General features: G+C 38.0%; 1 protein-coding gene across 1 annotated transcript; it reads right to left on the reverse strand.

Annotated features, from left to right (window-relative positions):
• LOC574801 (sushi, von Willebrand factor type A, EGF and pentraxin domain-containing protein 1) lies at positions 1 to 26,577 on the reverse strand. The gene is made up of 29 exons (XM_011675725.2): positions 25,721 to 26,577; positions 25,107 to 25,324; positions 23,642 to 23,797; positions 21,719 to 21,880; positions 19,696 to 19,878; positions 18,624 to 18,830; positions 17,305 to 17,502; positions 16,514 to 16,756; positions 15,472 to 15,732; positions 14,590 to 14,811; positions 14,004 to 14,293; positions 13,059 to 13,257; positions 12,308 to 12,463; positions 11,578 to 11,739; positions 10,555 to 10,716; positions 9,578 to 9,829; positions 8,700 to 8,854; positions 8,037 to 8,319; positions 7,121 to 7,391; positions 6,410 to 6,620; positions 5,756 to 5,906; positions 5,262 to 5,390; positions 4,514 to 4,636; positions 3,857 to 3,894; positions 3,435 to 3,533; positions 2,946 to 2,997; positions 1,974 to 2,502; positions 1,262 to 1,566; positions 1 to 744 (listed from the first exon to the last, which is right to left on the reverse strand). The coding sequence occupies exons 1-29, from the start codon at positions 26,176 to 26,178 to the stop codon at positions 569 to 571; spliced, it is 6,051 nt and encodes a 2,016-aa protein (XP_011674027.2). The 5' UTR covers positions 26,179 to 26,577; the 3' UTR covers positions 1 to 568.
• Between the last annotated feature and the right edge of the window lie 188 nt (positions 26,578 to 26,765).

Below are 26,765 nucleotides of genomic sequence, written 5' to 3' on the forward strand. Positions count from 1 at the left end.
TAGATAGTAAGATAGAGAGAGAGAGAGAGAGAGAGAGAGAGAGGGAAGATTGAAATTCGGGCTATCAGATGATGGAAGAGGACAATGGGGAGGAAAGGAGGTTGTAGAGGAAGATACGTAGGACAGATGGAGAGAGACAGAGACAGAGACATAGGAAGAAAATAAAAGGAGGAAAAAAGACAAAAGAAAAACTAAATGGGTGTGTGAATAATATGAGTGTTGGACACCCATGGAGAGGAAGGGTGAGAGAGACAGTTAGAGATAAAGAGAGAGAGAGAGAAGAAGACACACAGAGAGGAACAAGAACGAGAGAAAACAAAAGTGGGAAGGTTGAGATGAAAGCTCCAATATGTCCAAAGAATGGGAGATTTAGGGTCTAAGGTAGAAGGGATGGGGGGGGGGGGGATCAAGCTTGCTCAAGAGGCTTTACAACCCCAGTTCATTGACTAAACAGATGGCCGTCCATGAATAAGGACTACACCCAAATTGGCAATTCATTCTGTTTGAGCACCCCCTATTAAAAAAAAAACAGTCATTCCAAGACACCCCGAGATCAGGAATCTATTCCTCAGCACAAACTTCTACTGATGCAGGCGCCATTATGAAACACTTGCCCAGCAAAGCATAGGCACCCAGCCACGCAGGCCGTGGTGCCTGTGCATCGCTGACCATCGGGGTCCTCGCACGTCGGTAGACACGGCGGACCACACTCGTCATAGGACATGGTAGGTGGGCATTGTAAAGCTGTAAATAGAGGTAAAATATAAGACAATATTGATAGTAACTTCTTTCCTTCTATTATCGAAATTTGAAACAACTTTGTTAATCATGATCAAATCGGACATCCCATTTTATTTCGGGGACGTAACGACAAAGTAATAAACAATTTGAAAAAATAATGCATAATCATTAAGTGATGAAAACAGAAGATAAATGCTTCTTATACATTTTAAACAGACGAAGTAAAATGAATTAAAAGATGTCAAGGGGATACGCATTGGTCCTCGCACAAAAGACAAAGAAAAGACAAGATATACCATTTGCGTTTGCAATTAAGAAAAGGAGTTTTCTGGAGGAAAAAATACATTAACCCTACTACATGACCAATGACGTCTCTAGGTGGAGGGGTGACTGTGACCCCCAACCCCTCCTCCAAATTTCCTTGGGGCTGACTTTGAAATGCTGAAGCCTTGTCACCATATTACCAAAAATGTATTTGAATCTTGCTCTGTAAGCATGGTAAGAGGAAGAACAATCTTACCACAATTAGATAGGCTTCTCCAGTCTTCAATATCCTCACCAAGATGGCGTCGACACTCGTTGACGTACGATGATATCGCCTCGCAGTGACATGGCTGACGAACGCCACACGTACAAGTATCCTCAATACAATTTGTGATGTATGGCTTCGGATCTACCTCACTTACGCAACGCTTGAAGTTATTTTTAAAGAAAACACGACATTTTCTGAAGGCAAGACCAAAGTCTTTGTAACTGACCGATGAACATCTTCCAATTTTCAGGTATCCGAACTTCATAGGACGAGTGTTCCTTTGCTTGCAATGCCTGAGATAGGAATATTGGAATATTATTTATCAATCAGTTTGAAATCGTCAGTAGTATGGGAGAATTGTTTAGGGGTCGCATTTCTATTTTTAAAGAAACACAATGAAAAGATGGGCCTAGTTCATTGTCTAGAACAACTTTTTGTTTACCTTTCTCTCCATCATTCGACATCTCTCTCTCTGTCTCTCTACATCTCTCTCCCCTCTCTCTCCCTCAATTTCTCTCTTTTAGCTAGAACATATGACCACTGTCTATCTTCAAACATTCAATTAGCAGCATATTCTCGGTCACAATTAGATTTATGTCACCAAGTTACATATAAAATTCAATAACTTTCTAAAGAAAGCAGACAAAGAAAAAATAAAAATGAACACAAAATATTGACAAAAGGCATCTTGATATCTTACTTGTATCCATCTACTTTCCAGCTGTGTACCAGTTCTTTATTTTTGGACGTCCTGATACCCTGTCTGGTCATCTTATCATCCTTCTTGTTCCCATTCATGTTTCCGCACAGCCCTTTGACGTCGGCACCGTGCGTGACCGTCAGGTTCACGCTGACTCCGCCCGTCTGCGACCACGTCACCGTCAAGCCCTTGTTGGAGAAGACCTCAACGTCGCGCCCGCCATCGACGTGGGCGATGCGAACGTTGGCCGGGTTGCGGTGCGCGTAGGGTAACCCAACGGCTTCATCCTGGACAAAGACCTGGCCGTTGACGTCGATCTTGACCTCCAAGCAGTCGATGTAGACCAAGACGCGGACGCCGAGATGAGTTTGATTGGCGTTGAGGAACTGGTGCTCCATGTGGACTTCGAAATTAGAAGTCCCGCTGTAATCGTGTGTGAGTACGTATCGGCATTCGCCATGCTGATCATAGGTGTACCCATCAAACGTTTCGTAGTGGCCTTCGTTGCTGACTGAACACGTTTTCATTTCTGCAAAACGGTCATACATACCAACGACATGTTTCCATTTTGTTTGGATTGAATGAGTACATAAAGGTGGATAACATTTTTACAAAGATAGTATTCAGTATGAACACCGGAATTGGTACAATTTTGGAAAGTCTTTTCTTCTTCCATCAAAGCTTCTCATTTGCGTATTTTCTTTGGTTTCTTATTGCTTTCGGAAAAGGTACTTCCTTTATGAATATTTCCTGTGTGACATCAAATATTACTGATTAAGTTTTTCCTAAATAATGGATGTCAGCCTAGGTAATATCATACTAAATTGAAAAGGCCTATTTGGCAGGCCGAATTTTGACCACTTCCGTGACTTTTGAATGATTATTCATTCATTTTGAGATTGCCCCTTTCAAAGTTTATAATGGTAATCTCGTTATTAGCTAAGGTCCTATGACTTTCAAAATCTGTTTTACCTGGCAAACAAACTGGACAGCAATCACCAGGCAAGACTACTTCTGTTTCCAGCTGCGAAAAAAGTGCATAAAAGGACTAATCAAGAGAGAGAAAAAAAATGTATCTATTGCACATACAAGTATACCATGAGTGTGGGGTGAGGAGGAGGAGGGGGCTGAGGAGGAGGAGGGGCTGAGGCTAGGGTGAGACACCAAGATAAAAGAGTTTCTAGAGCTAATTTGTAATCTTTTAAGTCCATTTTGCTAATCGACAAACTGACATGACTGATGACTTTTTTGGAAGCAATATATTTTTGAACTCCCGTTTTAAAACTTAAAACTGTGAGGATAGTTATTTCGCTTGTTTGAGACCTATTTTTTTCTATTAGTTTCTTGGCAGATAGTTCTATGTTAATATGGTCGATCAAAGAAACGGATTGGAGGGGAAGGGCGTAAGCTTTACTTATTTGTCATCAAATATTGTTTCACGTTTCTCATAAATTTACTCACTCCTTGGCAGTCTAGTCCCGGACATAGTTTAGGTGAACATTCTGCTCTTCCGTCTTGGCAAGCACATGCATTACATCCTTCTTCCCAACTATCTTCGGCCTGTAGGAACACAAATTCAGTTTGAAGAAATATCAAAATTACAGGTCGCATAGACTAAATCTTTACACAAATCCAAGGCAAAGGGGCAATGGAGCTGTTTTAAATAAACAGTCAGTTGATAATTCACAAACTTATGTTCATATTTAAGAACGCCAAGCAATAATGATTTTGATGTCTTTGGAAGTAAATAATGATATAAACGTGTCATCCCGTTAGCGATTTCATTTGTCTTTCATTCACTCTTAAAACAACATATTACATGTACTGTGTCGCCCAAAGTTTTTAACACTTTTTTTTATTAACAGCATTTCACTATTACTTACCGAATGGAATTTTCCATTGTGTTTGCAGAAGCTTACAGCTATAAAACAAAAAGGGAACAAATAAACCAAATGTTATTGGCTTCAATAGTGTATCAGACAGGTAATAGGCGGTAATTTTTAAAGATTCTATAATGGCGATTATCAATAGGGTACACATTTATGGTATGATTCAATGATGAATACAATGAACACAATATGCCCTTTACGAAATTGTTCTAACATAATGGTACTAGTAACTGAGAACTGCAGATAAATTGTAAAACAGAAAAAGGGTAGAAAACGGATCGATGAATTTAAGTTTCATTGCAAGTCTCATGTATGAGGAAGAAAACATACATTCTTTAAAAAAATACATGTATACATGTACAAACGGAGGCCTATGAGTTATCTTAGGCTGGTAATTCCAAAAGAATAATGTCCTCCTTTTCTTTCTCAAAACAAATATTTAATAGATACCGATGTAAAAGTATTATGCGTATAAGAAGCAAAAGGGTGACTTTAAGAAAGTAACCTTCATACAATACAAGTTAAATTAGGATATCTTTTATCAGGAGGAGATGGGATAATTGCGGGGGAAAAAAAAAGAAGAGTTTTAATACTGAACAGGTCAAAATAAATATTAACAGATTTTGAAACGCATAATGTGAATTTTCTTACAGTTGCAAGTTTTCTGATCAAGTTGAAGAGCATAACCCTGGCGACAGGAGCAGATGAATGACCCCACTGTGTTCTGACAATGATGATCGCATCCTCCGTTGTTGACCGAGCACTCATTGATATCTGGGTATTTTTGAAATTAATCACACTTTTTTATTAGCGAAACTTATAATGTTTAGAAAAGTATAAAGTTCAGAGTATATCTGTAAAATTATTCTACAATTGTATTCATTTTTTTCTTCATAAAACAATCAACTTTTGCCTCTTGAACCAAACTACACACTACCATACATGTGTGTAACACAAAACGATGCCACGTAACGTTAATTAAAAAGTAATTGCATTATTATAACATGAAGTACAATTTCGCGTCACGCATTTTGGTTCTAATCCTTTACAAATAACACCTTTTGCCTGAAATTTTACCAACGGAATATCATTTTTATACTATTTCATACAAAATTTAAAGTCAGGATTCCCCTCTCTCTCTCTCTCTCTCTGTCTCTCTTTCACCCGTTCACTCTCTCACTCTCTTTTTATCTCTCCTCTTTCATCTTGTTATCTAGTTACATCCGTCAAAGCATATGTAAACATTACATGTAGGTAATGGTGAACCTGAATTATTCGATGTAAAATAGAATAAGTAGCTATTTTGTGTAAAATAGAAGCGTTTTAGGGCTTCGAAACAAGCATTATCAAATGGTACATACTTTTTAAAATTATATGTTATGTATTAAAAAACACTCACCGAATTGGCAAAGTCGTCCAGTGAACCCATCGGGGCACCGACATACAGGTTGTCCATTCTGTATGCCACAGACAGCTCCTTGTTGACATTCGATGTTACGGCAGTCACCTTGATTCCGACATGCTCCTCCTGAGATTTAAACAAATAACAATAAAAGAATAAAGAATTCAAAGTTATGAATAATATCCTGGCAGAAATATCATCATTTCCAGCGAATTTCTTTTTCTATTCCGATAACAGTTCATACCCAAGTGGCATCTTGTTCTGACTTGTGCTTTCTTTAAATAGTAGCGGAAACGAAAAAGTAAATGACCATTCTATTTTAAAACTGCTTGCTGGTATATTGTCAACGGCCTTATCGATGCTCCCTCCTCCCTCCCCCTCTTCCCCTGTATTTGAAAATGACCACTGACGATCGTACAAGCAAGAAGCTATAAAGCTGAATTTCAATCTGATATTACCTTGAAACGAGTGATGCAACAATGAAAACTCACCATTGCAAATCTCTGATCCTTCACTCCGTCTCAGAGCTCCTCTTAGACCCGTCGACAGCTGAGCCCAAGAAAGTGCGTTACCAGAACTAGAGCAACATGACTGTAAAGATTGAATCTCATCCCGAGTCATTGAATAGTCCCATATATTAACCTAGATGTAAAGAAACATCATGGCAGAATGAAAATGAAATCAGTAGAAATATATTTAGAATGATGTTTACTGATTTTCTGATTATAGAAGGGAATAGATTTACTAAGAATGGTTACATCTCTTCGATTTAGTGCAAGTCATCACAGATTCTTTCTTTCAACCATTGCTGTTATATAAGACGGATGGTAGGGTTAGGGTTAAAGGCAAAAGATTGACGATTCGAATCCTAGCCAAGTGTTTATGTAATCAGAAGGGCATTCTCTTTCGACCCAGATGTAATACATGGATAAAGCAGGCATTATGGAATTGTCAAATCTGTGATCACAGTAACGATGCCCAGAAGATCTGTAAAAGGAAGTCTTCAACGAATTATATTTATAAGACAGTTTTCAGATCTTCACGAGGGATTTGATCATAGGACTATTATTAAATATCATGGATGTATTAACACAAAAACTATATTCACATCCACAGAAGGCGTAACAAAATGGAATAAACCTCACTTGTGATAAGCTACCGATGAAAGATTCCTTAACCACGTAGGATCCGTTATAAGTATCTTGTTCTTGGCCTACAACAAACATTCCTCTTCCTTTCACGAAGGTTCCAGTCGATAGACCTGTTCCTGATGCTGCTTGGGATCCATCGAGATAGAACACCCATTCACCGGTCTCACTGGTCCAGACTACTGAGATGTAGTGCCAGTTGGTGTCTCTGCACATGAACAGGGAATATCAAGAGATGATTAGTGCTATAAAATAGAAGAATAATAGTTTTGAAGGAAAAAACAATTGTATTGCATTTATAACTATTGCAAATACAAGATTGAACAGAACGCCTAAATAATAAAAATAGTCATATTTTAATGGCGCTTATTTCTACGTTTCAAACTGTAGTTAATATTACTACGATCATCAAATCCAATTGCTCATCCATACACGCTAATATGTATTATCATATTTCCATTGGAATGATAGTTAGACAAAAGTGAATTGAGAATATACACTAAAGTCTCAATTGTTGACATTTTCATCTATGTTCAATATAAAGTGATATCCTTGAAATTACTTTGGTATTTACCATTATTCAGGTTCCTTACAATATAATTATACAAAAACACTCTTTGAAAATTCTTGCATCATTCATTAAAGAAAATGAACTTCGGAGCCTTAAAGCAGATGATAGACGTACAAAGGAAATCGTGGTGTACCCACCCGTTAGCCCTCACGTATGTAAACGCTGACTGCCCGTTCACGAAAAAGACAAAACTGTTGTAATCTTGAAGAGTAAGGGTGTTGTCCATATCGCTGGCGCCATCCGACCCTCTTGTCGCATATGAGATGGGTGTTCCAAAGTTTGTTTTATCAGAGGTCTTCATCCAGAAGGCTAGTGTGAATTCATAGAGGTCTGGCAATACTCCTTCCAACCCCACCCTGTCAGCCGTTCGTGCAGTGGGAAACGACAAGTCATAGTTTTTCGGCAGTTCTGAATTCAGATGTCAAAAGAAAGAAACGAATAAATGATAAAGGAGCAAAATGAGACAAAAAACATAACTTCCACATGGACATCGTTATCTGTAATGCCAAGATATGATAAAATGATAAGTCCAAATAAATAAACAAATAAAAGTCCAAATATCGTGCTCCCCATGTATACAGGTATTTATTCATATTTACAATGACTAGGGTTTTAAAGCATGCAATGCGAAAGAGGGTGTTTATTATTCTACGTTGTCTTTGTTTACATGTACACGAAAGATGGCCGAAACCCAATTGTTTCGCAGAGAACATTGCTAATCCAATATACGTTCGTAGAGCGACCAATTGTGTTAGTCATCTTATAGCTAATATCTTCTTCATTGCCGTATTACACCGCTGTCACAATTCTATGAACACAATTATAATGATTAAAAAGTAATGACAATAATAATAATAATGATGATAATATGCCTTGTTTACCCAGGGTTGCCTCATGAGTATTAATACCCTTCTCCTGTTATTTCATTATTGGCCCGTTATTGGCCCTACACAGTCACACAACAACCATCTTAACGGAACCGGGTTGGCATAAGGATGCCTACAGGATTTCACTCGAGTTATATCATCCCATGATAATGTGGGCCTTACGCACCTGTTTGGCAGTGATCTCCATTGAAGCCAAGGGGACAGATACACCTGTAGCCATCGATCATATCCTGACAGGTGCCTCCATTAAGACAGTACGCACTCTCAAGACACTCGTTGACGTTGATCTCGCAGTTGCGTCCCTGGAATCCTGAAGGACAGGTACAAATGTAACTGTTCCTGGTGGTTCTACAGGTGGCGTCCCCATGGCAAGGGGAGGATTGGCAATGGTTGCTGTCCAGCTCGCATAACCGCCCCGTGTAGCCAGGGGCACAACAGCAGCTAAAATTCTGAAATGGAAGTGATTACGTTGGAGATGGAGATGGTTTTTCTGTTTTCTTCTGATACCAAGAATGTGATATTCAAGTATTTCAGTTCAGCAACACTATATCGAATGATATAGTCTAGCTACCATAATACAATTATTGTTCTAAAATAATTTTTGTGTGATAGGGGCTTAACCTATCATTGCACATGTATTTCGAATTCCTCTTTTTCCTAAGCAAACATATCAATATCCTAAAATTAAAAGCATTTTAAAGCATATATTTTCTCACATTGACTCTCCAGAATAATGTTTTTCATTTCTAGATGAACATTGTATAAAAAAAAGCCTGCAGTTTGTTAACGTATTTTTAAAGACGCTAAGATCAATTTCTCTGATACTTACGGACTTTAGATCTATGCAAGACGCTCCATTCCTACAAGGATCCGATGCGCAGTCGTATAGGTTAATCTCACAGTGCTCCCCCGCGAATCCTTCAGCGCATTCGCAGGTATAAGACGCTATCCCATCCACGCAGATCGATCCAAACCGGCAGTCAGCTAAAATTGACGGTATTATGAAAAGAAGGTTTAAATTCAACCAGCATCGAATGGTCAAGAGTTGTGACTTACAGGCGTCAAATAATCTTCATACTGGAGGGGGCAATATACATTTGTCATAGTTAATTGCTAGACAGACAAAAATAGACAATTGAAACCCAACCCCCCCCCCCCCCCAAGTTTCTACGCTCCTCTCCTGCTAAATACAAGGGCTGGTAGAAAAGATGCGTAATCTTATTTTATACTGTCTCCATTCTTAAGGGGGATGCTGCAAAATTAAGGATAATCAGAGAGAAACATGAATTGACCAATATAAACCCGACTTTAACTTAATTCTAAATCAGTCAAATTCCCTGTATTATCCTGAAATTATGGCACATTGTCTTTGTTTCTGTTGTCACTTATTGGCCTACCAATTCTGCTATACCACCTGCTGACAATGTCAGAAATTTACATTCATTACTTTTGTTTTCGACTTTGTCAATGATGAAACTTTATGATGATTACTTTTATGTTGTTCTGTCTTTTTTCTTTGTTTTTTTATCCATAACTTCGGTTTGTAGTCATACTATATTTATCATCATTTTGTATTATGATAATGATATATTTGAAATAAATGTGTTTCATTTTATTTGTATTATTTATGAGATGTTTTAAATAAATAAAACAAAACAAACTTAAAACAAAATTTTAAAAAATGATTACTGTTATTGTAATACTTACCAGTCAGACAATCATCAATGTTGATCTGACAGTTCTCTCCCTTAAAACCATTCGCACACTCGCACACATAGGCATTGACTAGGTTGGTACACGTGGCATTGTTTAAACAAACGTCGTTCCCGAAGCATTCATCGATGTCCAACTGGCAATCATCGCCAGCGAAGCCGGGAGGGCAGACACAGTCATACCCGTGCGTGACGTCCACACAAGTCGCTCCATCCGCACAGGGATTTGACACACATTCGTTGATGACTGGCGGTAGACAAGGGGTACGTTTTAGTTTATCATCTCCCTACTAACTCGAACAGGATCAACGTGTTTTGTGTTTTGTCATTATATATTTTTTTTAAAGTCTTGTTCTAGTTCTAACAACATACAAAATGAAACTAAAACAAAAGCTATCTGTTCTTTTAGCCTATTCTCCCAAGAACTATAACGGTTATTCGGGGGCAAAATGGGCCTCCATGATTGCATTAAAATGCAAATTGGACGATATGCCAATTGGAAAGTTAAACAATTTTATATTGTGTCGATTTGTATAACATTTTATATAATGGCTATTATAAAAAGCATTCATAGAGAGACATAAATAAATATTTAAAAAAACAGGAGAAAGGGGAATAAACTAGCTAAGGGCGGACGGACAGAGAGGGAGGGGCGAGAGTCAAGCAGAATCGGAGATATAGCTGGACAATAAGTACACCAGGGAGGAAGGGGGGTATCAAATATAAAAGGTGGAAAAAGTAAAAGGGAAATAAATAAAGGTTGATAAATATAGACAAATAGGGAGAAATGAAGAAAGAGAGATGGAATGAAAGTGGCGTAGGTTGAAATATGACAAATAATATATGGACAAACCCCCTGACTTCATATCAAACATTTTATATCTAACATTTGCTTTCATAACACCTCAGGTGAACGAGAACATCAAAAGACTACTTAAAAGAAGATATCAATTGATATGAACTCCATCTTACCCTGACAATACTCTATGGCATGTGCTCCTTCGTGATGGGTGTACAAATCTCCTGGACACAGCGTACAGGACGTTTGCTTAGGTGCAGGTTGATAAGAACCCTTGGGACACTCCTGACAAGGAGCGAAGCCAGTCGGTGAAAATGTACCTCGTGGACATAAATCTGTACGACAAGACAACAAAAGACTTCCAAAGTGGCTTATTGAAATTAAGGTAAATATTGATTAGATATGGTTTTACAGAAATATAGAAATATAATGAAGCAACCGTCAATGACTTGTCTTGGTCCTAACAAAAAAAACGTCGTTGATGAATGTTGCGCTTTGGAATAGTTTTTAAAAAGATGGTGCATTATTAGTGCGTCCATTATTATCATTATGTTGATGTTATTATGTAAAACTGTTTTAAAATCACGTTGTTGTTGTTGTTGTTGTTTTTATTTCCGAAATCAGATAAAAATATTATACATAGTAAAATATACAAAGTAAAATATTTATACATGTACATAGACAAAAATCGGTGGATAGCCCAATTCAGCAGTGTTTATAGAACACTACTGTTCATAGAACACTACTGTTTATAGAACACTACGTTCATGTAAATGGAGTGAATGAAGTGTTTTTTAACCGATTGTTAATATTTTCATTCAACCTAATATCCTATAAGAAAGATAATGAAGATTATACTGTATGACCAGAGAACTTTTATTTATTCATAATGCGTTACGATAAAAAGAAAGAGAAAGGTGTGACATGGCTGGGAAGATTATAAAGGTTAGGGATTTACTTTAACTTGGTTGCTCTTATGTTTATTACTCACATGGTTTCAGTAATTTGCTCCTTAGAATATTATGTTTTCTTCCATCAATAAAGTGTTTTCATTGAATTACATCAAGCGTTTAGACATATTTTGTCAGATGAACATTTATCATACAAATTATACTGTATTAAAACTCTCTTACTCTTCGTTTGCTTGAAATGATACAATAATTTGGTGATTTTTCTACAAACTTAAAGCGACCTACTTGTGCAATGTTCTACATCGCTATTGCCTATTGTCCATGTCGTCAACCCGTCTGGACACGTCGTACATGATGTTGAGCCGCGACCGGGTTCGTAGGTTCCTTGTGGACACGCGTTGCAGGATTCGAGACCACTCGTAGAGTAGGTCCCAGGGTGACACAGGGCTGGTGAGGTGAAAACAAGCAATTAAAATCAGCTGATGGGCTTGGGATTATTAGATACACCTGCTAGATTTTTCGTTATTTGGATCATGATTTCTAGTTAATTTTAGTGTTATACATCGGAAAGAATCTCCAAAGAAAGGCCAAAGGTGCCATTCTGTCAAAATGAGGGATCTCACAAATCTAGCAGTCTCAGGGAGGATCATATTACAAGTTTTTTTTAAACAACAGCTGGGAGTTTGTTTTACATAAAAGTATGACGGCACATAAATATTCATTTTGGCCAGGGATGTAAATCATATTTTTAGTCCACTATTTCTCTTAAAATGGTAAAATAAAAAACAGCGAACTATTATATTATATATTAATGACAATTGAATTTATACAGTGCCATTTCCAAATGATACAAAGCACTGTCCCATGGTCTATGAATATCTGAGAAATGTTATATTATTGCTAATTGTAAACATACTAAGGGCACCGAAACCTACCAAAAAGCTCGTTGGGGCTTCCCAAAAAACACACTTTGGCTCTACTTTTCTGTAAGCTACAGGACACAGTGACAACTCACCTTTGCATTTATTGATAGACCTGGCTCCCAGAGCGGCAGTCGACGTGTCAAGAGGGCAGTCTTTACACGTGGTATTACCGTACTCGTCCTGATAGGTTCCTACTGGGCACCTCTCACAAACACCCTGGTTCTCGAAATTTCCTGGGGCGCATGGCACTGGAATGGAATGATAACATCTCACCATTATTACAGTTCATTGGTACATAACGGTGGCGTAGGATGTGTTCAGATATATTGACACCGATCTTACTCATTGGGTGAAAGAATGTGATTTTTTTCAAGTAATTGTTCTCCTCTCTCTTTCTCTATCTATCTTTTTTGTCCTTTGATTGAATGCCATGCAAACAAGTAAACAAGTAAAATGACTGTATCAATCATTATGAAAACTATATTCGTCAAATGTCATTTTTCTCTTTAAATTGCGATACATTGCGCCCAAAACTAAGGAGAGTCAAGAACTCTCTCGAGGGGAGTTTCAATTATTCAGGCACAGTTCTTGTGAATTAAAAATCATTTTACTGAGAAAAATATATCTTTTGGTCCAGGAAGTAGATTGATATGTGATCAAATATCGTCGGCTAGCACTTCGGGAGGGCAGTCAACGATGTACTTTTACAATTATTTGGAGGGCTTCGGTCTTATCATGCGTTTCCACAACGAAACCTTACATGTAAACGTGGATATGACTTTGGTGGTAATATTATATACACCCTTTTATGAAATATAACAAGGATAAGGAAACAAAAGTTACCGCAGCTCCCGTTTGATGGTATATGCCCAACATCACAGAGGATTGAGTATTCCGATTCAGGAACAATTGGATCGTCGCTGAGCGACAATTCGATGCCATCCACGTTAATTGTTACGTTACCATTGGCAACGCTTTCTTGAACAGAGTTAACGGCTGCATCTAAATAATCCAGTACATTGACATCTGGCCCCACGGTTTCCTATTTGGAAGAAAAGCACTCTGTTTTTCAAAACGCATGTCGAAGAAGTATATTTTTCATTTAAAGATAAAGTTGAGTTCTGGTAATGCGACTGCACTGTGAAAGAAAAGGTGTGAAATGGATCAGAAACAGTTGATCATGTAGCATGTAAGTATTGGTGTGCACTGCAATGTTTTGAAGTCATCAAAATCATAATAAGTTTGGCCGAGTCTTGGTAAAGTAACAAGCACTGTACACAGAAAGCTATATATGGGACAACACACATGGTGTCGGGGCTAGTACTACCTTGATTTCCTTGTCTTTCTATGCTCATTACTCAGCCAGTATACATGTTCTTCCAAAATTGTTTGGCACATGTCATTTATTTTTAATCTTGAACAGTCAGTGTAAGTTTCGTTTGATTCTGTGAGAATTAATTTTCTTTTTATTGACCAGAACTGGAGTTTATCTTTAAGGTGAGTATTAAGAGTGACGTTTAACAATAGAAGTGATTAATTTCACACCTGATAATAACATTTTTTCTGATAATATAATAATATCATTGCTAGTCAACAGAAAACACATTTTTCACACATTTCAAATTTTGTTTACATATTCACCAAACATCTTCCACGAAACTGCCACTCGTTTTCAATGATGCTAAGTTCACTTTCAAGATCATTTTGTCTTGCTCCAAATTAAAACGAAAGTAAGCCCCTTAACCATACAAATAGCACGGGGTTAAGCCAAATTGAAAGGAGCATTACCGTTATTTCTACGAGCAGTGTAAATGTTATCTCGACGACATCAATTCCCCCGCTTCCATCTATTACTTGCCGTCTCTTTCGCCTCTGAGTCTGACTGCACTGCACGTTTACGTTCTCGAAGCTGCACTGAGTATCCGACAGGCTGCACGGACCGAGATCTCCCCTGGTTTGAAGGAAATCGAACACCGAGATGAAGTCGTCGCGTATATTTTTTTGTGAGGTTTCGTTAAAGCATGTCCCGTCGTAGCGAAATCCAGTTTTTAAGCTCGCTTTCCTAACGCGTCTACGTTCTAGGTGATGAAAGGAAATGAAAGAATGAATGAATATTGATAAATAAAACATATTTAAAAAAAAAAAAAATTAATAAACAAAATTAGGCAAACATGCTTACTTCATTTATGTTAAGTTTTTTTCCCCCCCGAGCCTTCGATAATCTGTTTTTTTTCGTCGTCCCCCCCCCCCACACCCTCTTCTATTAAAATGAACTTAATATCACGGTGGACTTTTCACTTGATTTGCAATATGTCCAAATCAATCGCAGCTCTTTATAGGACAGATCTTTGGTAGTATCTCGCCCAGTACTTACTTGCGCAGTCCGGCCAGGGCATGTCCAGTGGCTCGTGGTCGCCGTCGGATCGGCTCCACAAATGTTGACCGCTTTCATTCGCAATGCAGGCGTAAATTTCCACTCTGTCCTTAGTGAAGTGAAATGTTTTTTGGCAAGAAATCCGACAGAGCTGGCCACCTGGCGAGTCGACGCATGCTACTGCGCCATTCAATGGCGGTGGGTAGTACTCACAGTGGTATTCTGAGAGGTAAAAGAGACATGAGTTAAAGATCCAACTTGAGGATTTAAATGAACATGTATATGTTACAAAGATATGCTTTACTCAAACAAGAAAAATATTTTACGATTCATAATTTAGGAACATAAATGAGTATCATTCAGTGGTAACTTTAAAAAATAAGAAGAAGATATTCATTTTATGAGTTACCAAACATGTTTTATTTCTTGCACGTTACTGACAAAACAGAATGAAGTTATTTCACGAATAACACAATCACAAAGAATTTCAAGAATTCAACATTAGACAATTTCAATAGCCTTGTCCAGCATCATTTAAAAGGTGTGAGCATTACAATGACGCGTCATGCAATCCGAACATGACTTCTATAAGATATGTGATAGGGTATTGAAGTGCCTTTGAATTGATTCCTTGAAAGTCTGCAAAGGTATCAACAATTAATTTTTTTCTTTCAATGATATAATTAGTCATGAACAAAAGCAACTCAATTAATTCGAACAACACATATTGTTACATATCGGCAACAGCAAACATGATAACAGCAGTTGCACATAATTGTGCCTATTTAAGTAGTGGTAAAGCAAACTTATTGTGTTAAATACAAAGAACCCTCTCAACTTCATGAACACCTTTCAGCATATTCATAAACAAATATGACTTACTAGAAACCCTGATAGTGACGTTACAGTCTTGCGTGTTACCCGACGGGTCTGTTGCTCTCGATACGACTTCTGTGTCACCCAGCGGGAACCTCGATCCTGATGGAACACCAAGAACATCATTGGACAAGGTCCCCGAGTTATCATTAAACTGGCTGGTATTCCACTCCTCTTCGTCAATGCCGAGGTCTCCGAAAGGATCCAACCCGATATCTTGGAAGGTGACCTCACTGGTGCAGTTCGTCAGTCTCGGTGGCTCCTCGTCTGGTGTAATGAAAAGGAAAGTTGTGATGTCAACAGAAGAGACCTGATACAGATGCACACTAAGAAACAAGGGTGCGATTAGGGTGCAGATTTGCATTCACCTACGCGTATTTGGCAGAGGATGCTGGCTGTTCAGGCAGAATTGAACTTTTATTTCTTAGTGTGTATGGTTTAATTACAAGAATATAAAGGACGTCTTTTTTGTACCCTTAAGTTAATGAAGCTTTAGCCTCGAGCTTTTCAGGTGAAGTTGGTTTTGATTGTTGTAAAACAAATTCTAAATTGGATTTCCTGCTGGGAGGAACACCGTAGCCTGAAATCTATATGCATATTTAATAAGTGGTGGATGGAATGGGGTTGAACAAAATCCAAACTAGCATACCTTGAATATACATTGATTTTTAAAAATGTGCCCCTAATTACGTGTCCCCCCTTGTATATGTTACTTGCCCAAGAGTGTGGAGGAAAACAATTCTGAAGGATATTTGATGCTTTTGTGTTCTTTGTTGTTGCCTATCATACAAGAAAAATCCAAAACATTTTGGATTTGTGCCTCCACCCCCTCCAGAGAGAGAGAGAGAGAGAGAGGAATAGATAGAATGAGAAAGACATGGAGAGAGGGGGAATAGTGAGGGGAGAGACAGACTAGACTGACAGAGAGGGAGAGAAAGTGAGTGATAGAGGTGGAGAGATAGAGGTGGAGAAAGAAAGGAAAATAGAGAGAGAGAGAGAGAGAGAGGGAGAGAGAGGGAGGGGGAGAGCATGATCATCCAATCTTCACCTCTGACCGTAACGTTGAAGCTGCAGGTCGCCACGTTTCCAGCCAAGTCGGTGGCAGAGTACGTCACCACCGTGGTATTGATGTCAAACCGGTACGGGGGCGAGTGCGTTGACCGCAGCTTGACCGGGAAAGGGGTATTATCAGTGGCTTCAGGTACTTCCCAGTTGATGGTGCTGATCGGCATGAAGATGTCTGTGGGGTTACTGATATCCTCTGGACAGGTTAACGTAGGAGGCTCGATGTCTGGATACCGATGAGAGAGAACAAGGAGCAGAAATATTGTGAACCCTTTGAATAATTTGAACCAAGTGGATGCGCCAGTCCACTTTAGTATTAACGCACTAATCCTCATTGATAAGTCCATAGGAGAAGACTTCTTACCAAAGTCCTCTCCAAAAATCCGTTGGTCCCCTGGTTGCTTACTTAGAAGCAAATGCATGCTTTTTGAGCAGTCAGGTAAAAAACAAAACTATTAAAAGCAAATTATTTTGAATGGTTGTATGAAACATTCTCCGACAACAATTGCTCGCAATTAGTTTCATGCACAAACAGAATTTCTAACTTAAGCCCTGGAGGCATTGGCCCAACACTCTACCCAACCCTTAGCCCACCTACAACCTCAATGCAACAGTGACCCTAACCTGATATCCTTGACGCCATGAACATGATAAAGCACGGATCATTTGTCATCGAAAACACAAATCGGAGTACCAAACACATACGGATTATCAAAAGGTAATTGGAATTTCGAAAAGAGCCATTTCAAGCGAACTGACGCAGGATCCCCTCACCTCTGCACGTGATATCGGCAGCAGGTATGCTCCAGGTCCCGTCAGCCAGGCAGGTAACACTATCAACAGTTCCTTCAGCCTGGTAGCCACGCTTGCAGTCGTAGGTACACACCTGTTCGAATTTGGGGATCTCCAAGCAGATGCCGGCCGGATCGATACGCTTAGGGTTGTCGACGTAGAGTACTGGGCAAGATACCTCTGTGTTATTGGAGTAAAGGTGATATTTTATATTTATCATTGTGGCGTTTGATTAAATGTAACAAAATGGCACCTGAATGATGTCACAAGCGAAGGAACGGTTCATAAGTCAAGTTGAGATGGTAATATATTTATGTATTTTTGTGCCAAATTTGATGGAATTTGATTTTACCAGTTTTCATAAGCTATCAGTGACACAAAAAACAAATGTAGTATTTAGTAGTAGTAAAGATGAAGAAAAAAAAATCTGTATTCAGCGTAGTATATAATGTATATATCTTATTTGATTAGGTTTTCTCATCCATTTTAACACTCTTTTCATTCATTCTAGTACTTTTTTATCATTCAAATTCTTCTCAAAATTTCGTGATCTCACAGAACCCATTGTCAATTTCGTATTTGGTTATTTATTTTCGAAGTTTCTCAATCAGTTTTCACTTTGTGGAAGTGTCTTGGTATGGTGTTTTATTCACTTGACTCGCAATCCAATTGTTGAGGGTTTGAATTCAAGACAAGAACTAACGTTTTTTTAACAGGACGTTAATCTAAACTTGCCACTCTCCACCCAAGTGTAAATAGTTACCTGGTAATTGCTGAGGTAAGAATAATTTCAAGGCCCACATGAAGAGTTTCAATACTACCCAGATATCATTATTAGTTTGTGCATATATTTCGGTTAATAACAATCTATATCCAACATTCTCTCCTACAAACATACGATTACATGAATCGGTTTCGTTTTGCACTACATATTGTCAAATTTGACACATGTTAGTTGAAGATCTAAAGTACGATGAACATTATAGAACTGGATTGATATTTTGACATGTGTGGATTAATTGTTTTATCAACTTGATTGCCAAATGACTAGATTCACTTTAACATTTGCACAAAAGGAAAATGAGAAGACCATGATTACGTGAATAAAACTCTGAAAATAATGATACAATTTAATAAAATCGGCGTTTTAATTAATGAAAAACAGAAGATTTACCACTCGAAAAAAAAATCTTTTTAATCATTATGATTATTTATTTTTTAATGTAAGTATTATTTAATTAGTAAATGAGGGGAAAAAATCAAAACAAAACAAAACAAAAGAATTGTTAAAATGTCTTTACTCTTGCAAGGATCTTGTTCATCATCCTCAATGGACCACTGGGCACTTATTTCACTACCCCTCTGGCATGTGACGTTGGTAATCGCACCCCGCTTGAATTCATACCCCGGTTCGCACCGCAGTTCACACACGCTACCGATGCTGCGGTCAGGGCTACTGTAGATACGATCCGCGTGGTTTAGGTCAGGCAGTATACCGCATGTAATCTCTGAGCGGGGTAGATAAGAGATACACAAATAGCAAAGGTCATGCGTTATTCAGTGGCGTAGTTTCAAAGGGCACGTGCCCCCAATCAAATGACGAAGAAACTACTGAAAAGGAAAATATGAAATTAGAGCCAATGAATGAGAGAAATAGGTTGAGAATTAAAAAAGAAGTTAATATAAATAGTATAACTATTATATTGGATTACTGGCGCTTGCGCTAATTTCCATTGGTTTGATTAGCGTCGGTAATAGGAACTTTTAGATTCTGCACGACGAGAACGTGGACTGCCATTTTAAGGCAATGTGACGTCCTTTTAAGGCACTGGCAGTGACGTCACATTGCCTTAAAAGGGCAGTCCATGTTCTCGTTGTGCAGAATCTAAAAGTCCCTAATGACGCATCATGTGCAACGGGCATCCTTAATTTCTGAATTGGCAACGAGGACTTATAATCTCCATCTATTCACATCTTTGACCAGCATGGTTTAATGTAAGAGCCCCACGTATACGATTTTCAGGATCCTCATCAAGCAGGACGTATAACAGGGAATAACGTTAAATATATAACATTCTTGAACAAAACAAAAAATGTCTGAACCATTAAAAGTTGTGACAAGACACTGTATTTTACATCGTATATGAAATCATTTTCAGTTTGCTTCACATCTGCAAATACCTTTCTCTTTATTAACCTAGATCGGTATTTTCATGCCCAGGTCGAGATCCTCATTGTTTCATCGTTTTAATACTTATTAACGATTGAGCAGCACATCACGATGTCCACATTTTCTGTTTTTTTTTTTTGTGTTTTGCTAATCTGTTTTCCTTTCTAAATCAATCTACCAAAATAATTATAATGGTTACATACTTTCGCACTGAAGTGGGTTTCCCGACCATTGTTTTGTATCTAAGCACGTGATAGTTTCTTGGCCTGCCATTGGTCGGTACTCATCTCGGCACTGGAATTGGCAGGTAGAACCGAAGGTTGTATCGCACTCATCCATGATCACACTGTTTATGTCTACGTTATTCAGATCTGGACATCGGATTGCTACCACAACAAAAAAGAAAAGAAATAAAGATAGATACTAAATACATTAATTAACAAACAAATGAAAAATGAATAAATAACAAATGAATGAAGCTTATTTCGCATTCCTCCATGATCATATCATTTATATCAAATATAGGATTATTCATATCTGGACACCAGATTACTAAACAAAATTAATTAATTTATTTATATATGTGAATACAAACAACAACAAAACGAGCGCCTTGTGCATGATGCGTCCAAGATATTTCCATGTTATTGTTATAATTAAAGTAAACATATAAATAAATTAAATGAATACATAAAATAAGAAATGACTGAATGACTGACTGATTAAATGAATAAATGAATAAATAAACAAACAAACTAATGAATTAACAAAAAACAAACAAATTAACAAAAACCAGACAAATTAATGAAAAAATAAACGAACAGACAAATAAATAAAAGGATGATTTTTTTTTAATATGAAAAGAAATAAATTGATAAATAAACTAAAAAGTACATTAGACCATTAAATGTCATTTCCATTTTTCACTATATAGGTGCGTATGGTTAACACTTTTAGAAATCCCCCAGAACACAGTAACACACCCCGAAATCACATTTTATCACACTAAGCAACTATATATCATCCTAAAAGTTAAGTGAAAGTTTTTTGTTCTCAAAACGATAACGTATGTTTAACGTAGAAAACCAATTACGTGTTGTCACGGTCGATCACAATGGAAGTGGTAGATTCATAAGAACAGAGTTGCATAGGGGAGGGGAGGGTTGGGGATGGAGAACTTCTTCTTATTTTGGCTGAAATACTGCCAAAACAACTTCTGCACAACAATTACGAGTTCAGCTATGGAAAAATGACGATTCTCCCTTTGTTTTAGAATGCTAGCAAACAGGATATTGACGCATCGAGCAAACATCAGGCTTTGGAGATTAAGGGTCGGCTCTGGAGATCAATTTTAACGGAGACAAATTTCTGAGAAGTTAGAGAAAAACCCGGTATTGCATTAAATATGTTGTGAAATTTAATCTTTCCCATGCACTGTAAACAATGTCGGAGGAGAATTACATTACACGAGGGTAATCATGTAACAGATCTACATGGGGGCACTTATAATTATGTTCAAATCGATGATATGCTGGTAAATTTTGAATTCAAGTTGACCAAGATTAGGCAATATATTTTCATATCGGGCATAAAATTGCCCGCCAAGATTTGATCGTACATTAACCTTCAGCAATTTTCTACCAAATGCGTTAACCGTGTACATAAAAGTGAGTGAAGCTATCTTGGGTGAAAACAAAGAAATATCCCACTTAGGGTTGATAAAAAGAATAATTTCTTTTTTGACGCAGAAGAATTTCTTTTTTGAAATTTTTATATTATTATTATTATTATTTTTTTTTTTTAAATTATTATTAATATTATTTTTTTTTTTTTTTTTTTTTTTATTTATTTATATTATTTTATTTTTTATTTATTTATTTATTTATTTATTCATTTTTTTTGGGGGGGGGGGGTGGGGGCTAAATCAGTCTTTTTAGGGGTAAGTCTTGTAAATTTAGTTCGAGTTGGATTTGATCTGTGAGAATTCATTTTTTGTCTTTACCTCAATATTATCTTTAAACGCAGCCTGCCCTAGTCGAGTCGCTTTTGTTGTATGACTACGTTACATTGGACGGAATATGACGCTTATATTATTCAATGTACAGCAAAAAAACAACCGCAAAAATAATAAATTGATGATACAAACAAACTTTAAAAACAAACTAACCAGCAAAGTTTTTTTTAACCCCCCCCCCCCCAAAAAAAAAAAAAAAAAAAAAAACTTACATTGGCAGGTGCCTCCATCTTCACCCGGGTTCCCCTCGTATCCATCCAGGCACTGGCATTCCGATTGACTAAGACTCCTCACAGATGAAGTCCTAGAATGGGTAGGGCAGGGTGTACAAGGCCCGTCCCCATAAGCCGTCTTGTAAGTTCCAATTAGACACTCTGCAAGATGATTCGATCGACAAAAAAAATCGATTAATTGATTATTGATCAATATTGAATGGTTGGTGGATTGAAGTCCACGGATATCAATTTGACTATTCGATTAACTTATTGATCTGTTAATTTAGTAAATGATTCAACTGATGCACTGGCAGTCGGATAAACTACGAATCCTCTTAGATGTAGTTATAGAAATGGGGGTATGGGCAAGGGGTAAAAGGCCCGTCCCCATACTTAGTTTTGTAAGTCACAATTTTGACACACAACTCTGCAAGATGATTCGATCGAAAAATGATTGACTAATCACTAATGAAATGTTTCATAGAGTAAATTCAATTAATAAATTGAAACTTTAATTTGAATAATGTTTTGCTAATTGATCAATTGATGCGATGCCAGTCCAATCTAGTATAACTACTGTAGATGAGGTTATATATAAAATAAGGCGGCCAGGGTGTATAAGGCCCGTCCCCATAATTCGTCATGTAGGTCCTGATTTGAAACTGTAAGGTTATTTGATTGATAAAAGGGTTGAATGATAAACTGACTGATTGATTATGCACGTTGCACAAGATGTGTCAAGTTACGAACGTGATGCTGCTTCAACGACTTGTGTGCACTTGATGCATCATTAAGAGATTGTTGTCGTGAAGAAAGTATAAATACATAATGAACTATGCCAACATTTTATTTGAATTAATGGCGTATAAGATATGTGCTGTCAAGGGCGAGATCAGCGCAGATGATGGTCCAGGTCATAGCATACTTTTCAATTTCATGATACTTCAGATAGTTCTGTCGACAATGATAAAATGCTTAGATCATATGGCATGTATATTGGCGATGGTTCAGTGGTAGAGTAGCCTAATGATTTCATAACCGGGAGGTGCCCGGTTCGCGAAACCAAGTCGATGCGCCCATTCCCTTTGGTAAGGCATTACTGTAGTATGGCAATCTGCCTGCAGTAACAGTTTAATACAACTCCAAAAAATTCAAAATAGGGCCGGTAGAATCATACTAAAAGTTAACCCTTATTAGCATACTTCTACCAGTCAAATTCATAGCTGTCTTGGTTGGCAAATGATACGTGAAAGGCAACGAATCCATTTATTACTCCTAACTTACAAAACATTACATAACATGACCCCTGAATATTTGAAAGACATGTTTGAGTTTAAACCCTCTCCATACTCCCTCCGTAATGCACATAACCTCTCTTTACCTAAGCCAAGAACTAATTATTGTAAAAGAACTTTTGTGTACAGAGCTTCTTTTCAATATAATAAATTATCCCCTGATTTGCGTCAACTACCCACTTTTGCCACCTTTAAGTCTAACCTAAACAGACTATAATCACCTTGATGTTGTATCTCTTTATGTATGTTTATATGATGTTTGTTTTGTTTGTTTTGTTTTGTATTTTGTTTTTCCTTTAAGTATTTGTATTAAGTTTTCGACTGATACTTTGTAATTATTTATTTTGTTAATTTGTAACATTATGTATATTTTGTATATTGTAAACTGGCCCCATGGAAGACCAGCAGCAACAATTATAGTTGCAGCTGAATATGGGTAACCAGCCGTATATTTGTATTTGTATCTGATTTTTTTATCATACGGAAATAAAAACAACAACTCCTCATGACCCAGTTCCTCGGAGTCGACATAAAGCCGTCGGACCCCCGGTTGCCTACAACTAACACACACGCGCTTTCTTATATTAACAATCATGAAAAAGAAACAAAACTTCAAAAATACTACCTTGACATGAAACTCCGTCTCCTGTAAAGCCAGCTTCGCATACACAGAGGGTCGACCCGCTACGGGTAGCGCATGCGCAAAGTGCACGGCTGTCACACGAACTGCCACACTGATCCGCACTCACGGTGTCGAAATACGCGTCATAATCCTTGATGTCTGTGCAGAAAAGTTGACCAAAGAAAACAAACAAACATACAAATAAAAAGTCAGTTAGCGTTGTGTCGTTATTATAATATCGGGAGAAACTGTGACAACCTATTCCCTCCTCTTGTTAAGTTAAAATAGAGCTAATCGACTCAAATTGAACACATAACTCTTATTACAGCTGAATAGGTAGCTGGTTGTTCGAATCGTGCTCCTGCGATGATTGTTCCGTTAATTTTCTACACTAACCGAATTCCTACCTTTACACCAGGACCAACACTATACCTAATCCAAGCATAACCTGAAACCCATTTTGACCCCTTTCCTAATACTGACAGAATGATGAATAACAGCAATAATTTTGTTACCAGAGCAAATGTCAGGTTAATTTAGCTTGGCTGTATTCCATTTATCGATTAATCACTTCTGGTTATTCTTTATAATTTGACAAAGCCCTTAGAAAGCAATATGACAATGGAGTGTTATAAAAAGATACAGTAGTAGAATTCTGGTAAAGGAGAAAAGTAATTTGTCAATCATAGAAAAACCATCCCCCCGGTGGGCGTTATTATTTTCGGCGGCACAGATTGGAGTTAAGTGCGTGTTGAGACTACGGGAAAGTTTAGGGTTAGGGTTAGGGTTAGTGTTAAATCAAGACCCCTTTTAAAAAAAAAGGCCCAATCTGTGCCGCAGAAGAAAATAACGCCCCCGGGGGATACTCAGATTTGGTTTGGACGGGGGTGTGCCGCTCAAGCATCGAAACCCCTACCCATTAATAGGTTCATTTTTCTCGAAAGAAAAACCCATTTTTCACAATTTCCGGGTGTTTTTTCGAAAATTTTGAAGAAAAAAACGGTCCTATTTTTGGTATTTTTGTTAAAAGTGGGATCCATGTTTAGGGATTTGTTGTGAAAAAGTGACACATTAGAGCGGTACATCCCCATATGTCCTAATATGTGAGTACCCCTCCCCCCCCCCCCCCGGTGAACCATCCCCTGAAAAATTTGTTCTTCAAATTCCCTAACATGCCCGATATAACAAGAAATAGTTGGCATGTTCGGATCAAACTTTCATGCCACATGCTTGTGTAATCCTATATACACATTTCTGTTTGCAGTGTATGTGACTTACAGCCAGAATGAGTGAACTTCATGTTATTTTGATGAATTCAGAACCTCGCAGTCTACACCAGTTCTTAAGAACTTAATAATCAACTTTTTCCCAATGGCTTCCAGGCAATTTCTTGCACTATATGTTATCACGTGACCAGAACTCAACTTTTGATCTTTAATCTGGTCCTTGTTTACAAATGCATTCTTACCGTCTTTCACAACAGTTGCGAGGTTCCGGACGTCACCGAAATCGGCTAGAATGTACACGTACTCATCCACACTGGTTGCTATAGCGTTGAGCTCACTAAGCTTGATACTGCCGATGCCGATTGTGAAGATTTTAACGCCCTCACTTTTTAGTTTTTGCGCGTTTGCGTGAGGAGGGCCCCCATCGTTGGATGCACCATCAGTTAGAAGCATCACAACTCTAGAAGAAAATAAATGATTTATAATAAATAATTCGTATTAAAATGAATGATAAAAAGTGAATATAATGAATAGATCCAATTTCCTAAAATAAATAATCAATAATAATACTGAGTAGTAAATAATGAATAACAAATGGAGGTAAATGAAACAAATGACGGATGAGAAACAGAGAGAGACGGGTATCTTAAAGAATAGACATGAACATGTGCACAGAAGTGACGTGTCACAGCGGGGGAGAGGGGGCATAGAAAAACAAAAGAAGGAATGGGAGAAGAAGAAAAAGAGATTAATATGGAAAGGTAGGATGGAGAGAGAGAGAGAGAGAGACATGGAAGAAACAGACGAGAGAGATAGACAAGAGAAAGAGGGAGAGGGTGAGACCTAAATCCCGTACCTTTGTGCACCTGGGCGCCCATGGCTGAGAACATCACGACCCGCAGCCTCTAGTGCTCCTGCCGTACACGTCCCACCAGGATGGTAATTCACAGAGGTCAAATCGTTATCAAACGTGCATTTGTTCTTGTTTTCAGGCGAACTGATGTAGTTAACCCGAATGTGGATTTGATTGCAGCTCGAATACGAGATGACCGCGACGCGCGTCGTACTCGCAGACACGCTAATGATCTTCGATGCGAATTTAAGGAACTCGACGGATATTATAAAGTCGCTTTGAGCGACGCTTCCAGACGAGTCGAGTATGAACACGAGCTCGCTCACGGGTTGGGTGTCGAACAACTCCTTCAGCTTGTCTTTGAATCTTCCACCCTCTTCGCTAATCCCTTGTGCATTTGCTCGTATTGTACCCCTTCCTAAGTGGAAAAAAAGGAGCAGCATGAGAGTCGATTTCAGCATCTTGTCATTTGTTGACTTTGTTTAATTGTGAATTACAAATATTCTTTGTCGAAATACAATTTGATTCCTATCTTTCTAGAAATACCCTACAACAATGTTCCCGTCCATAAACAGGGTCAGTTTTGAGGCATTCCTAAAAGCGATTCATAAACAAGTCCAGAGTCAAACTGCACTAGTTTTTCACAGTTTGTTGTGGTTGTTCAGCGACGTATAGCGCCTACAATATTGTGTGGAGCACCGCAGTAGTTTGGCATTGTATCCAAGTGATTTCACACATGCACACACAAAAAAAGGGATTGTAAATGGATTTTGGTCTCTACGAAAGGAGATCCTCGGGAGTTGTGAGCAATATTTTGAATCCTGAGCGATAAATACTCATATTCCTCTCGTCAACATCGTCACGTTTCGCAATGCTCGACACAGCCTAAAAAGTAGTCATGTACATGGGAGTCGCCGTAAACTTTTGTTTATGAATATTCATAACGGGAGTGTTAAACAGTGATTGGCCAGTAGTTACATACATGGCTCTTGGCAAGCCCGTATAATAGTCTGCAGGCACAGACTCTAATCAAAGCTCTGAGCAGAAC

Source organism: Strongylocentrotus purpuratus, unplaced genomic scaffold (genome assembly GCF_000002235.5).
Source record: "Strongylocentrotus purpuratus isolate Spur 01 unplaced genomic scaffold, Spur_5.0 spur5_scaffold_11, whole genome shotgun sequence".
Taxonomy (NCBI): Eukaryota; Metazoa; Echinodermata; class Echinoidea; order Camarodonta; family Strongylocentrotidae; genus Strongylocentrotus; species Strongylocentrotus purpuratus.